Raw genomic sequence first — 15,149 nt, 5'->3', positions numbered from 1 at the left:
AGGCTAGATCTGTCACCGTTCACTCATTTGCAAGGAGGAGGATCAGAAACTGTATTAAATGCGGCCACGGAATACACTGGAGTCTGTTATAAAGGCGTCGAGAGGTTTCCGGTGCGATCTCACAGCGGAGGGAGCAGGTTTCAACAGTTGACGCGGAGAGAACTGGAGAGAGAGAGAGCAGGAGAAGCGATTAATTTTGATTATCTGAGATCTTCCAGCATCCTTTTCGCGTTTTTTTTTCTCTCTTCTTTTTTTTTCTCCCCCTCTCTTTCTCTCTTTCTCTCTCTCCATCCTCCGGCAAGGATCACAGCAGCAGCAGCAGCAGCAGCAGTGCCAGTGCAAGGCGATCATTGTCCGAATGAAGGATGCGAGAGCACCGCTTCCGATTGGACTGGATTATGGGATTATTGGACTGATTATAGGACAATCGTCGGGCAAAAAAAGTCGCAGCCGTGCCATAGATGCTCTTGAATGACGCGGACACAAAAGGTTGGAGAGGAGTATTAGCTCTGCGTGCTGCTTTTATTTTACTTTGTGGCATGGACAGGCTGCATATGCTGCGCGAGCAGAGCCCATATGCAACAGTGTGCCGCACCGGAGAAGAAAAAAAAGTAAATGCATTGTGACTGGTTTACACTGGGCAATGCTGCATTTTGAACGAGGGTATGTCAGTATTCTGCTGTAGCCTAGGTGTAGATGTCGCATGAGGGCAATGCGCTTTTGTGAGCCACGGTCTAACCTTCACCACAGAGATTCAAACGCTTTAACCTTGGATGCAGTGAGGGAATATTAATACTTTATAGTCATCGATTATTCATTATGTCCCACCCGTGAGAGGAAAAAAAAAAAAAACCAAAGCATTCCTCGCGCACTGTGTTGAATGTGATGTTTAATTCATGCATGATGTGTCGTCGGGCGGTCATCTTTGTTTACAGAAAGAGTTCATCATAGAGGGAACGGCATGTGAAAGAGGTTAATGCACCGATTGAAAGGAGATAACGATTCCGAAATCGATTTCATATCCAATTAGTGTGAGATCGGCGTCAAAGCACATGTCTGGTTTGGGTTTCATCCTCCAGGTTGTGCCGTAATCAACAGGTTGAAAGTCAACGAGGATTCTTTTATTTTTTTATTTTTTCCTGTCTGCCTCTACCGCATATCGAGTTGAAGGGATGCGTCTCTCTGTACCCATCTTCTTTTTACTGTGGGTTAAAGCCCTGACATTGAAAAATCTGAATTATTCTGTCCCGGAGGAGCAAGGACCTGGTACAGTTATAGGTAATATAGCAAAAGATGCCGGATATGGGACTATGGAGCGAGGGAAGAAATCTAACTTCAGAGTGCTGGAGAATTCTGCACCACATCTGGTGGATGTTGACCCCGAGAGTGGACTTATATTCACCAAACAAAGGATTGACAGGGAAACGTTGTGCAGGCGCAACCCCAAGTGCCAGCTCTCCATGGAGGTGTTTGCCAATGACAAGGAAATATGCATGATCAAAATTGATATACAGGACATAAATGACAACTCGCCTAGTTTTCCTTCAGATCATGTTAACATTGATATTTCAGAGAACGCAGCTGCTGGCACGCGCTTCCCTCTGACAATTGCACATGACTCTGATTCAGGGGAAAATGGGATAAAGACCTATCAAGTCACAAGAGACGACTACAACACCTTTTCTTTGGATTTAAAAGTGAGGGGCGATGGGACTATATATCCAGAGCTGGTGGTTCAGAGACCCCTGGATAGAGAGGATCAGAGTCATCACACCCTTCTCCTCACTGCAATTGATGGTGGGGAGTATCCGAGATCAGGCTCCATGCAGATTAACATCAGAGTGACTGACTCCAATGACAATAGCCCAATTTTTGAAAAATCCTCCTACGTGATAGAGATTCCTGAAAATTCTCCGCCTGGAAAAGTACTCATAGATTTGAATGCCACTGACCAAGACGAGGGAAGCAACGGCCAGGTGGTTTATTCCTTTACTGGATATGCTTCTGAGAGAATGCAAGATTTGTTCTCCATTGACCCCAATACAGGCGTTATCAAGGTCCAGGGAGAAATCGACTATGAGGAAAATCCAATCATAGAGTTTGACGTGCAGGCTAAGGATTTGGGGCCCAACCCGATACCAGGCCACTGTAAAATCACGGTCAAAGTGCAGGACAAAAATGACAACTCGCCCATTATAAGTTTTGTTTCTGTCCGTCAAGGAGCCATCAGTGAGGCAGCACCTTCAGAATCTGTCATCGCTTTGGTCAGAGTGACGGATAAAGATTCCGGCAGAAACGGTCAACTTCAGTGCCGGGTGCAGGGAAACGTGCCCTTCAGACTGCAGGAAAACAACGATAATTTTTACACGCTGCTCACAGACAGACCTTTGGACAGGGAAATGAAAGACGAATACAATGTTACAATAGTGGCCCGAGATAATGGGATCCCATCTTTGAACTACACCAAGTCATTCACTGTGAAAATCCTGGACGAGAACGACAACGCGCCGCGCTTTACAAAGACTATTTATGTGCTACAGGTGCCTGAAAACAACATCCCAGGGGAGTATTTGGGCTCCGTTCTGGCCCACGACCCAGACGTAGGTCGAAATGGAACAGTGTCGTACTCCATTCTGCCGTCACACATCGGAGATGTTTCCGTGTACACCTATGTGTCTGTTAATCCCACAAATGGAGCCATATATGCCTCACGCTCTTTCAACTATGAACAAACAAAATCATTTGAGTTCAAAGTTCAGGCTAAAGACGGAGGATCTCCTCACATGGAGAGCACGTCTATAGTCAGGGTCAACATACTCGACGTCAATGATAATCTTCCAGTCATTATTTTGCCCCTTCTGCAGAATGATACGGCTGAAATCCCAGTGCCTAGGAATGTTGGCATCGGATACATCGTGACCACAGTGAAGGCAGTGGACCACGATCACGGAGAAAGTGGTCATCTGACCTATGAGATCACAGAGGGAAATGACGACCACCTGTTTGAAATGGATCCGTTTGGAGGAGAAGTCAGAACTGCCCAAGCTCTTTGGGAAGAGGTTGCCCCGGTGGTTGAGCTGGTGGTGAAGGTAACGGACCATGGCAAGCCCCCCTTATCTGCTGTTGCTAAGTTGATCATCAGGGCGAACACAGAAACGGCACCAGGAGGGGGCTCCAGCACGAGTGGGGAACAGCAGCACTGGGATGTTTCCCTGCCCCTCATAGTTACCCTCTGCATTATCTCTGTCATGCTTTTAGCAGTCATGACTGCCATCGCTGTCAAGTCCAAGCATCAAGATAAGGAGACTGGGAATTATAACTGCCGCATGGCTGAGTACTCCAATCCTCCAGTGGGGAAGGGCAAAAAGAAAAGGATCAACAAGAGTGACATCATGCTGGTGCAGAGTGAGATGGAGGAGAGAGATTCTGCGAGCAGGATGAATGTGGTGAGCAGCCCCTCACTCATCACGTCTCCGATATGTTTCGACTACCAGAGCCCTCTGCCACTCACACTGCCCAGGTCAGAGGTCATGTACCTGAAAACCACCCCGAACAGCCTGACAGTCCCCAGAGCCGGTTGCCACTCCAGCTTTGCCGGGCTGAGCACAGACACTCCAGCAAGTAGAATGTCAGTGATACAGGTAAGGAGGATGCTGCTGCGCTGTGTTCTTTATCTGCCCTTTATTCTCGCTTATCTCCAACTGCTGCTTTACCACACAAATCTGACAAAAGAAAAGTAATTGACTGAAATAGAAACTCTCTCTGAGCAGATATCATAATTATTATCAGTTTTCTGTCCCTGTTCTGACATTATGAAGTATTCTCTCTATATAAATCATACAGAAACAATGTCGGAATGCGCGAAGTATTTCACTAAGAATGGTGTGGGTTTTTTTTTTTCAGTGAATCAGAATCATTTTAGAGGCTGCTCTAAAAGTCTTCCCTGCAAAGTGGTACAGGTGGTCTGCATAATCAGAAAGTCCTCTCAGTTAGACATGCAAACAGTGTGAGTCTTGAACAAGGCTGCTGTGACCCTGCCAGTTCCACTGCTATAGAGTGAAAACAAAACCCTGCCTGAAATGTGGGATTGGACAGGTGTTTGAGCAGCTTGTCCGATCACATTACTGAACCAGTGTGCGCCAGGCAGTGAGATGCACACAGCATAACCTCACAATTGCATTTTTTTATTTTTTTTGCTCCACACAAATATGGGCCAGATCTACCCACCCGCATCCACAGTTGGCACAATAAGGCCATTAATAGGGCCCAGTCTTGCCTTGTAGAGACGGCAGCATTGCACACACAAGCCAGCTAACATGCTAATTTGACAGCATGGGCTTGTAGCGCTGTTTAACACACCCGAGTTATCTGTTGTAAACGATGAAAATATCTAGGGCGCTCTCACAGACAGTCTCATTTGGAGATGATAACACAGATGACAAGGCCTGGCACTGTCACCAGCCACTAGTGTATGTGGGTGTGATAAACACAAACACATTATTCTCAAGATAGGGGGGGAAAGGATGTTGATGACAGTGGCTAATGCTTTATTCTGCTGCCCAGCCAAAGAGACACACAACATGGTCATGATGGAGACGCGTAACTGTTTCCTCTTTCATCATTGGAGGGCGCTCTTGGTGGCGCACCTGATAAGCGGCTTTTATTGACACCTGTCATGTGTGTGTGTGTGTGCGTGCATGCATGTGTATGAGGGCTGAATGATTTTGGTAAAATATATATTTCAACTTCAGACAGATTTTGCAGTTGCAATTTTATTCAATATAAATATAGATATATATTTTCTTTTAAAGGTGCATTATGTAATAAATCTAAAGCAACTGGCCACAAAATCCTCTTAATATGTCACAGAGACTCAGGAATAATGTTCATATAACAAACTGAACTCACCAACAACAACAGTACAGACAAAATATTTGCATTAAAAAAAATAATTTGCAGACTGCAAATCATGTTTATGTTTTGAAACCATGTTTTGGCATGTGGCGCCACCTACCCCCGTCTACCAATCATTGCAGTCAGTAGAGTCTCAGCTGCCGAGCAACCACGGGTTGCCAGTTACGTCAGAAAACGAAACCTAAAAGACCTCGGTATTTTGAATTTGAGTGTAGTAACCGTTTTTGGCCGCATGCTTACATATGGCACCTTTAATGTGTTTTGTGTTAGTGTGTTAGATTTAAAACAAGATGAAGCGTTGCCACATGAGACGGAGCACTAATCACTACTGTACACTACTGCTGCAGGGATGAGAGCTCATCAATATGATTTGTTTCTTGCATTCATGTGTGCCATTCAAATCTGAAAAAAAGTATTGATTGATGAAATGAACAGCATAAAATCTGTTGCTCAGTCACTCACAGTGTTTTTTTTTTTTTCTATTTCTAGACGGAAAATTTCCCCTCAGAGTCCAACTATGCCGGCAGCAGGCAACCATTTGTCCAAAGGTAAGAGGTCTATGTGAATTCCTTCCTGTCTGTGTTTTCATCTTTGTATCTTGTCAGCTGACTATGGCTATCAAATAGGAGCACTCATGTAGAGGTGAGTGGGTAAGTTATGTTCTCTCTCTCGTTCCCTCCCTCCCTCTCTCTCTCTGTCTCTCTTCCATTCTGCTGCAGCTCAACATTTAAGGATGCAGAACGAGCAAGCCTCCGAGACAGTGGCCATGGTGATAGTGACCAGGCTGATAGTGACCAGGATACTAATAAAGGCTCACACTGCGACACGTCTGCCAGAGAGGCCCTCAAGATGAAAGCAACAGCAGTTAATGGCCAGCCTTTTGAGCAGGGTGAGCCGACGCACTCTCTTCCTGACATCTTGAAGATGCCTAACTGAATCTTGTACTTTATGTGCCGAAAACATGCATGCAGCTCGCTGGTGTTCAAGGGGAGGCCCGCCGGCCTCAGCAAATGCAGCGAAACGCTGAACACGGAAGAGATGAATTCAGGCCGTTATTAGTTGCAGGAGCTTTTTTTTTCTTTTTTTTTTATTGCGTTTACATTGCAGACAGCCTGAGCTGAGCTGCAAAGATGAGAAGAGGGGACCAGAGTGGAAGGTAGATGGTAGTTTAAAGGGATAAACGAGTCCATTTGGCTGAAGGTAGAATGTTCAAACGCCTCCCGTTTGATTTAGCCATCAAACAAACTTATGTGCATTGCAGAGTGAACCTCCGCCTGTATCTTTTTGATCGCGGCATTATTTGAACACCGCTTTGCCACATGTCTTGAAAAGCATGACGGAGACAAGAAAGCACGATAGACACTTGCGGCAGGAAATGACAGGTATTGCTGGTGCAACATGACAGAGTGTTTCCACGTTTTGCTTGCAAGGATTTTCTCAGTTATTATAAGTCCTGCCATGGTTACACTGCTTTTGAAAGGAGCTTTGCTTTACAACTGAAAATAGAAATGGTGAATTTTATTTCTCAAAACCTGAAACAATCTACGCTGCCAGGAGTGTAATCATAGATGATTGTCAATCTGCTGCAACCTGGTTGACCTGATAGGGACTGATATATTTAGCTGTTGTGGATATAGACTGAAAATATGAGAGCAGCTCTCACTGGTAAGATAAAAGATGATGGGGGAATAAAGTGGTGAGGTTTATCGTTTCCTTGTGTGAGACTTGTGAAGGGAACGGCTCTGGTCATCATGTCCCTATGCAGTACTTTCCACACCATTTACATCGCTATGAACTGTTTGTTTGCAGCTCGTTCAGGAGGGCAAAGATGGAAGCACTCTCGTGCATGCCAGGAAACAAAACGTGTGAATTGCAATCTCTCTCTCTCTCTCTCTCCATCTATCTCACTTTTGTGTTTATGTCTTTGTGGTGATGCGAGTGTGTGCGCCTGTGTATGAGGAATTATGGCAGACCAAACTTGACTCTGTGGGAGGTGTAAATTCAATCACATCTCTTCTTGTAGCACATTTCAGAATCGGATTCAGCCCAAGTTCGAAGGCTAATCACATGCAAAGATATTGGAATAGATGCTTTGTACGTGCGAGACTAGAAATCATTGCGTGTGCAGCACTGACACCTGCCGAACAGGAATGTCAGTCAATTTATAGACCTGCATTTATAAGAATAAGAAAAATGTGAGGTATTGCTTTAATATTAATAGCCTTCGCAAAACGCCTCTCCTCTATGTGAAACATTTATTTAGAAAAGAAAAAGTAATGATTAGATGAAATGGTGTTCTCTCTTGTGGGGGTTACTTAGTTAAACATTAAATGGTGTCACTGTCTGCTGACTATAAGATGGAAGAGCTGCATAATGCATTGTGCCTTAGACCTGATCACACAGAGACATCACCCTCCAACCCACACACTCCTTCTGTCTCTTGCTAACACATGCATGCACAATTGCATGCTCGCACACACACACACACACACACACACACACACACACAGGTATATTTGTCGAACAACAAAGCCTCTGTTTTGCAGATTTTGACAAGACAGAGCCATTATCCAAAATGGAGACAGCACAGGTTTTAGTTCCAAATGCACCAACACAAAAGCTTGTGGGTTAAGTAGTATTGCTTTTATGTCTTTACCTTTACCATCCCTCTAGTCTCCCGGCTGCTTTGATACAGGTAATGTATGCACCTGTGCAGCTTCCCCTATCATGCACTCTGAATATTTATTCACTCTCACAGACACCAGATGCACTCTGGGTATGTTGCTAGGTTTTCTCTGATTCTATTTATAATGGGCAGGCAGTTTCTTTGTTTTTGGAGCATGTTATTGTTCCTTTCACACTAGCCCATAAGATCATGGCTTCTTTGTCACTCGTCATGATTCGGTTATGCGCCTCTGCAAATGCAGCGGACTATATAAAGCCATGGTGTAAATCAACCCTTTTAGGGCTAATAATTATCCATTTGTATTCAGTGGTGAATCTGAAACTGAATGCCAATCCCAGACACGGTACGATGGAAGCATCACCACCTCCTCGTCCTCTTCTTTTAATATAGACAGTATAATTTAGATCATACATCTACTAACTGGTTACTATTCCGGTTAGTATTGAAGCGTAATAAGGTGTGATTAGAACATAAAGCATCATCCCTTGTCAACATTAATGGCACCACTTAACTTGAAGTCCCCCTTGCTTTATTCATAAGCAGTATATAAAGTATATAATAACTTTCATCGTGCTATAATGTAAGCAGATATACAGTTTTGATTAATTCATTTGTTAATTTGTTCACAGCCATAACTCCTCTCGTGGGTATGAAAAAGCGGGGGCCGGTAAATAAAAAAGATATTAAATAACAACAGTAAAAATGTGTAATAAAATAAAGTATTATAATTAAAAGTGATAGTTGCAATTAATGACAAATGCAAAATAATGATTCATAATATAGGCTTTTGCAGACTATCTGCTTACACACATTGTAGTGTGTTAGAAACCAAATAAATCAATATACATCGCTAATATATTCTACATAGGGGGGTTTAAAAGTTTCACCTATTTACATTTAAAATACTTAACTCTACCGTCTAAATGCACATATGGTGCTTAGTGTTGAAAATGGTGAAAGTGGCCAGTGTAATGAATGCAGCATCTCCCTGCTTTTCCATTGCTTATGCATATCGTCCTGGCCCCCATGTAGGCAATTTTGTGCCTTTTTTTTTCTCCCCATGCACCTGGAATAAAGATGGCGTAAAACAAATGCATGGGCACAGACTGTGATGTGATGCAATGTAAGGCAGCGTAGATACTTCAAAGCGTATAGCGCTTATATGCAGAACCTATGTTACGATTTCCCCCCAAATCAAAGCCATTATCCCTTTTGATGTGGAATGCATTTTGAACCTGGCGTACTTTCTCTTGATCTTGGTCCTGACAAAGATAGCATTAGAATGGTTTATGCAGAAGGAAGGAAATGTAACCGGGAATGTAACCTGAAATCTGAAGAGGGAAAAATGTGGCAATTCTAGTTACAGTTTGATGAACAACTGTGCACACAGCCAATCAAATATTAAAGGAGGCTTCACTTCTGCTACTTTATTACAGGCTTTAAGACAGAATTTTATGATTTTTTTTTTTGGCTGTCACTTCTTTTAAACCATTTAATGAATTACAAATGAGTGATTCTGATCATTTAAGTTGCCTATATTAAAATCTCTTTTTGAAGAGAGACCTGACCAACAATACACAAGCAACATTTCAAAGATGTGAAAAAAATGACTGCATAAACACAAGATTTCCAGTATATTATTATAAACTCATCAATTGTTGTTTTTGGCATTTAATGTTGTTAAAATGTTGCCTATTTCAGCTTAGTAAAAAAAAGTTAAGATGATAAAATAATACTAAACATTCAATAGGATTTTATTCTTTTATTTTTTACACCAAATTAGCATTGGCCATATCAGGTTTTTTTGAGCGAGACAGAAATCATTTGTTTTCGTGGGAACAATGTTTATGTAAAGCATCTTAAGGTGGAGGGCGCGTGTGCTCATCCAGCTGGGTACAGCTGCAGAGAACAACAAAACAGCACACAAAGGAAAAGGAAAAGGTTTCCCCACATGATGAAATTTGCACACTCCCAAAATATTACACTGATACATAACTCTGTCAGGCAAACATCTTTGTGAACGATAAAAAAAAAAAGCTGTGTAGAAAACAACCAAAAATGTTGCAGCTCCTTCTCACAAGGATACAAACCAACAATCGTTATTATAGAATATTACCATGCACACATACGATGCATATCACAGATCAGGAAATATAGAATGTCATAATTGTTTGGACAGTTTTTGCAGTAAATGTAAAAATGCTGTTTCCATTAACATTTTTAATGTACGCTTGCTTGGGTAATTCTCGCTCAAACCGCTCCAGTGTTAAAGTTACAGCCCGATTCAATTAGCTGAATGTCAGTCTCGTATTTATTTTCTGTTATATCGTGTCCTATGTTTGTAAGTGTGTGTGTGTGGGCGTGTTTGTGTAGATGTTTATGCACTCAATCACAATCAGATCTACGTGATAGCAGCGGCACGTGGTTTGCAAAAATGAGCTTGTACAGTATGTGTGTGGCGTTGCCCGTGCGTGGTTGCTGCTTTCCACATCTCTTGGGTAAGGAAGGCACAGCGATGGTTTCTTTTTCTTGTCCTTGGGTTTGTGCATCCTCCGGCAAACTGTCCAAGGCTACTTTACAACACTGTTGCCTTTGAACTAGAGCACTCCCCCCTCCTCCTCCTCCTCCTCCTCTCCCTCCTCCTCATCATATGGAGCTTCCTCTTGTTCCCGGCTGATATTCTCACCCTCATCAGAGCCCGTGTTCCAAAGTGTTTTCATTCAGTCACTCGTTCAAGGTTTTTTTGATATCATAGAATGGTTGTGTGAGCAAGATAGATAGATACACCTTATTTATAGACCAAGCTTAGGGAGCTGATCAGTGTGGAATGAAGTAATGCTGTCATCAGATGAAATATTGCCTGCATTAACATGTGTAGAGGGAGATTTTGCCGATGTGATGTGGTGTGTGTCTGTTTTTATTTGTATCACAGGCGTGCCCACATTAATAATAGGAAACTCGATGTTCATCATTTTAATATATACTATACTTAAGTGAATAGCGTTATGCCTTGTTTATACTCATGCGAGGCACCACGGTGCGGACTTCTGTGGGTAGTGTGCCCACCAGAAGCAGCCGCAGAGGCGCTTACGTTCTGCATGCTAAGCACATTAATATGATCCAAACCACAAGGCGGTGTAGACAAAACTATAGTCTTGGATGAAGAAAAAGTCAGTGAGCTAATGGCTCCTGAATGCTGCTCAGGTATATAGTGGTTCCTTTGAAATAAATGCAGTCAAATGCTGTAATCCTTCTCTTCTTTACAGTTTTGTTTTCACACCTTCCAATAAGCTAAAGCAGTGACAGAGATGTGTGATAGATGTGTAAAGTCCCTCATGTGCCTGAAACAGTGTTTGATATGATTTAGATGAGCCTTCCCCCCTGTGATTTGTTAATTACTCCATACAAACTCCTCTTCAAGACTTCAGAACCATCCGATTGTCTCTCTGGTCTATACAAACGCTTATAAAGGCAAATCTGCCCGGCCACTTTTCCCTCGGATGCATCTGTTATGGAGCACTTACAAAAATCCAAAGGTGTGCAACGATTTTTCAGCACTTAAAGGTGAAGTAAGTAGTTTATAGTGCCATCTAGAGGAGAGGCTGAAATTTACAACAACAAACTGCTCCTCTGCTCACCCCCTCCCTTCCCTGAGCGATACGGTATCCTCAGCCGGTCAAATGTCGTCCTCGTCGCCTTTCTCCGTGATGCGGTCAGGTACTGGTGTTCCTTTATCCGCTGTAAAATACGTGTGGTCCTCCATTCTAAACGCATAAAAAGATCCGCTCTCAGCCTCGTCTCGGCGCTCGATTTGTTCTCCCGGGTTTGTCTATACAGGCTCCCGTAGAAACATGGCGTCCTGGCAATGCAACAGCGGCCCGTGACCATGTTATTTTACATGACTTTTTTGAAACACTATTATACAGCGACTCGACAATGCAGGAGCACATAATATCTATACAAAAGTGGATTTTGGGTGATCTAAACCCATAAATACTACGCAGCGTCCCTTTAACAAAGACACTTTTGACAACTTTCATTTCCCATGAATGCAAAATACTTCTGTGCGTCTTCAGCAAAAAAAACAAAAAAAAAAACACATTTCTTTAGCATTAAGTATTGGCAACAAAAAAACAAACAAAAAAAATGACACCTTCTGCATCACAGTATCGTGGAAACTGGCTCATTCCACGTCACACTCCCGGGTGCTCATTTTATGTCTGCCAGGATTTGGTGTGGTGTGAAATGTAAAAGAGCCTCATATTGTTGTAACTTTTAAACGGAAAAAAAAATTCACAGTCACACGTACATATATCGTACAATCCCGCGGGGTTTGGCCCGGTAAGCTTCTGCTGCTGCTTCACTCATTAGGTAATCAGCATGACCCACCTTAATCACTAATATCATGTCAAAAAAGGCTGCATGCGTTTATTCCATTATGTGAGATAAATGATGACCGAGCAGTTTGTCAAATGCGACCGCTTCTACTGTCATACTAGTGTCCTGCTGTGGGCGCTATTAAGATGATTCTCATTTGAATTTCCACACAACCCACACTGGTTCTCCTTTTTTTTCTGCAGCGGGGGGAAACTGTTGATCACTGAGGTGATCACTTGTGCCAAGGACAGGTCACAATGTGCGTCCACTAACAAGAAGTTGAACGAAAAAAATGGGCAGAAAATGCAAATGAGCCGTTAATTGGGCAACAGAATCTCTCGCAGTTGTTAGAAACGCGAATACAGGTCAGGCTAATGGATGTTTGTAATACTAATGGTGTTTCCAAAATTCAGTTTCCCTTTTATGTTTTATTCCACATTGGACTAATTGATTTTTTTGGAGGGGAAATATCCAAAATTAACACAGAAATTGTACAAAAAGGAACAAAGAATAAAAAAGGAACACCCTCCCAACAGTATTTCTGAACACATCCATAAACCAGTAAAGGTTAATACCACGGCTCCTGCACATTTCACAGCTGTTGTTTTTTTCCCTGTTAATTCCACACAAACTGCTGCTGCTGCTGCTGCCGAAAATGTAAATGTATCTGAAAAATGCATCACATCCTCTGCACCAGATCATATTTTCGAGGAAAACACCTACACAACGCATTGAGAATAGTGAATGGATGGTAATGCATGTATGGACTTAATCATTTGCTGCATTGAACTGCAAAAGGAAAACAAGCAAACTGAACTTTTTTTGTGTGTGTGTTTGTCATGCTGATAGTTAGTCGTTGTGTGTGATTTCTAGAATAGAGAATGTTGGTCTTAAGTCATTTAAAACATTGCATAATGGTAGTTATTCTCCCATATGTGTTACTGCTATTGTTAGCAGTGGGGGATTTCAAGAAAAATTACAGGAATTTGTGTTTGTTGGCTTTTTTTTATTGTTGTTGCTCGTTCTTCAACATTTTCTTGCAGCCTGTTTATTCTCACCCCAGAAGGGTCCAATAACAAATGTTTAACTGTTTTTGCAGAGCAAGACAAATCAGTCCACTGCACCGATGAATGTCGTGCACTGGGACATTCTGACAGATGCTGGATGCCAAAGTTACGGGTAGGAAGCCAAGCAGACAGCGCCGATAATCGCACCAACCTTTTCATCCCTGTGGGAATGGATGCCATGGTAGAGACAGAGATTTATGGCACCATCAGCCGCAGCAGCAGAAAAACCCTCAGCACGTTTGGGAAGGAACAGCGAGACAGTACAATCCTTGTGGCCAATGTCAAACCTTACTTGAAATCACAGCGTGCACTGAGCCCACCACTGCAGGAGAGTCCATCTGCGTCCAACAGTCCAACCAAGAGTAGTTTGCCCCTGGACTTGGCCAACCAAGGGTCCAAAGAAGATAGAGAGGGGGGTTCAGACAGCAGTGCCTATGGCCCTCCAGATGGCCAGTGCTCCCCGCTGCACACTGAATTGGAGGAGCCGTCCTACCTGACCTGTGAGCTCAAGCCTAAGTCCCTGTCAAGCAGTCTCATTCACAGCTCTGTCATCAGCCAGGAGTGTGGGGGGTCAGATTATCCGCTCGACCCACGGGACTCTGGTAACTGACAGGTCGGATCATCTTGCTTACTCTCACCTGCCAGGGGTGAGCTGATTAAATCACAGATTAAATCACAGATTAATGACCAAGAGGTGATTCTTTTTTTTCCCTGTTTGTTTTTTGTTTTTTTTGACCTACAGAGGTGTCCAGACACACACACACATTGTATAACCAAAAACCATCTGCTGTGTATGTTCTTTTTGAGTTTGTGACTTGTTGTGTTTCGGTGAAATATGTGTCCTTGACTGCTGTGGAGGTTTGGGGGAGAAAATCAGTGCTTACCTGACTTCAAGTGTTTTCATGGTGTTCTGTATCTGTCAGTTTGGATGTCTGTATTTTACACATTTCAAGCTCAAATTTGGTGAGGCTATTGAACAAATTGCTACTGTTACGGTATTGAGTCCTGTCTGCTTTTGTACAGTGAAGCTTTCTGTCTCCGTTTAGTGTTTAAGGAAACATCTCTTTGAATATCACAGACGACTGCAACACATATCAAGTGATGTTACATACAACAAGTGAAGTGTCTTATGAACTGTTAATGGTGGTGCAACAGGGAATGTCCCTTTTCATAAAACCATTGAAGGTTCCTGTAAAAAAAAAACAATTTTTTAAGAATGTATTTGTAATTTTATTGTTGTCCTCTCCACAATTTCTGTGAAAATAAGCTGAGCTTACATGTGAATGTGGGCTACTTGTACTTGTTGTGTATTTTATTAAATTTCTATACACTGTGTGCATGGATGGCAATTATTTCTGACTGACAACACATCTTTAAGTCTTTGTTTATGTGAGCCAGGTGCCTGTTCAAATGTGTTCATAACAAAAACTAAATATATAGGAGCTCCTTAGCTAAATACTGAATACCAGCCAAGTTAACACGTTCTTAATAAGATCCCAGTCTGATGAACTTCAAAGGGAAATAACACTTTAAAGAGCCATTCATTTCTTTAAAAAAAACCGGTATTAGTACTCTCACCAGGAGATGAGTTGACTGCCTCTGCTTGATGCTCATATTGTCTGATAATCATCCATCATGCGGTGGAGATGGAAAATCCTGCTCTTGCCTTTTCTCCCTCACTCTCAAATTCAAAGTCATCAGAGCTGCTGTCAGTTAAACGTCTACTTGTGATTAAAGCTTTATTTAAATATGAATGTGTGTGACAAATTACAAGACGTGAATCTCGCAAAAATTAAAGAAAAACAAACCATAACATTCAGCTGCAACTGGCAGTTACGAGCAAAGCTGTTTTGACATGGATATTTTTCTTTTTCTGTCTTTGATTTCGTACAATTACATTTTAATGATCCCTGTGGGAGAAAGCGGGTCATTGCAGTAGCAGAGGTTGAACAAATAGGACACTGAAGGTTATCACAAGTAAATAATAAAAATAAAAAAACTGATAGAATTATCCATTCATTAGTTAGCAATTAGTCACCAAATAAAAAAAAACATAACATCTCCAGCAAAGGATGTCAAGGTTATCGGGCATCAGTGCTTAATAT

The 15,149-nt window shown here is 42.3% G+C and overlaps 1 protein-coding gene across 1 annotated transcript; it reads left to right on the top strand.

Annotated features, from left to right (window-relative positions):
- Window positions 1–1,172: 1,172 nt before the first annotated feature.
- LOC310943375 (protocadherin-17-like) lies at window positions 1,173–13,654 on the top strand (the record flags this gene model as incomplete). The annotated part of the gene is made up of 4 exons (XM_083908927.1): window positions 1,173–3,641; window positions 5,404–5,462; window positions 5,634–5,803; window positions 13,077–13,654. 4 exons carry the CDS (start codon window positions 1,173–1,175, stop codon window positions 13,652–13,654), a joined length of 3,276 nt encoding a protein of 1,091 aa, XP_083765053.1.
- Between the last annotated feature and the right edge of the window lie 1,495 nt (window positions 13,655–15,149).

Source organism: Microchirus variegatus (assembly GCF_963457635.1).
Source record: "Microchirus variegatus genome assembly, chromosome: 22".
Taxonomy (NCBI): domain Eukaryota; kingdom Metazoa; phylum Chordata; class Actinopteri; order Pleuronectiformes; family Soleidae; genus Microchirus; species Microchirus variegatus.
Note: the sequence above shows the minus strand (reverse complement) of the source record. Positions and strands in the feature narration are given on the sequence as shown.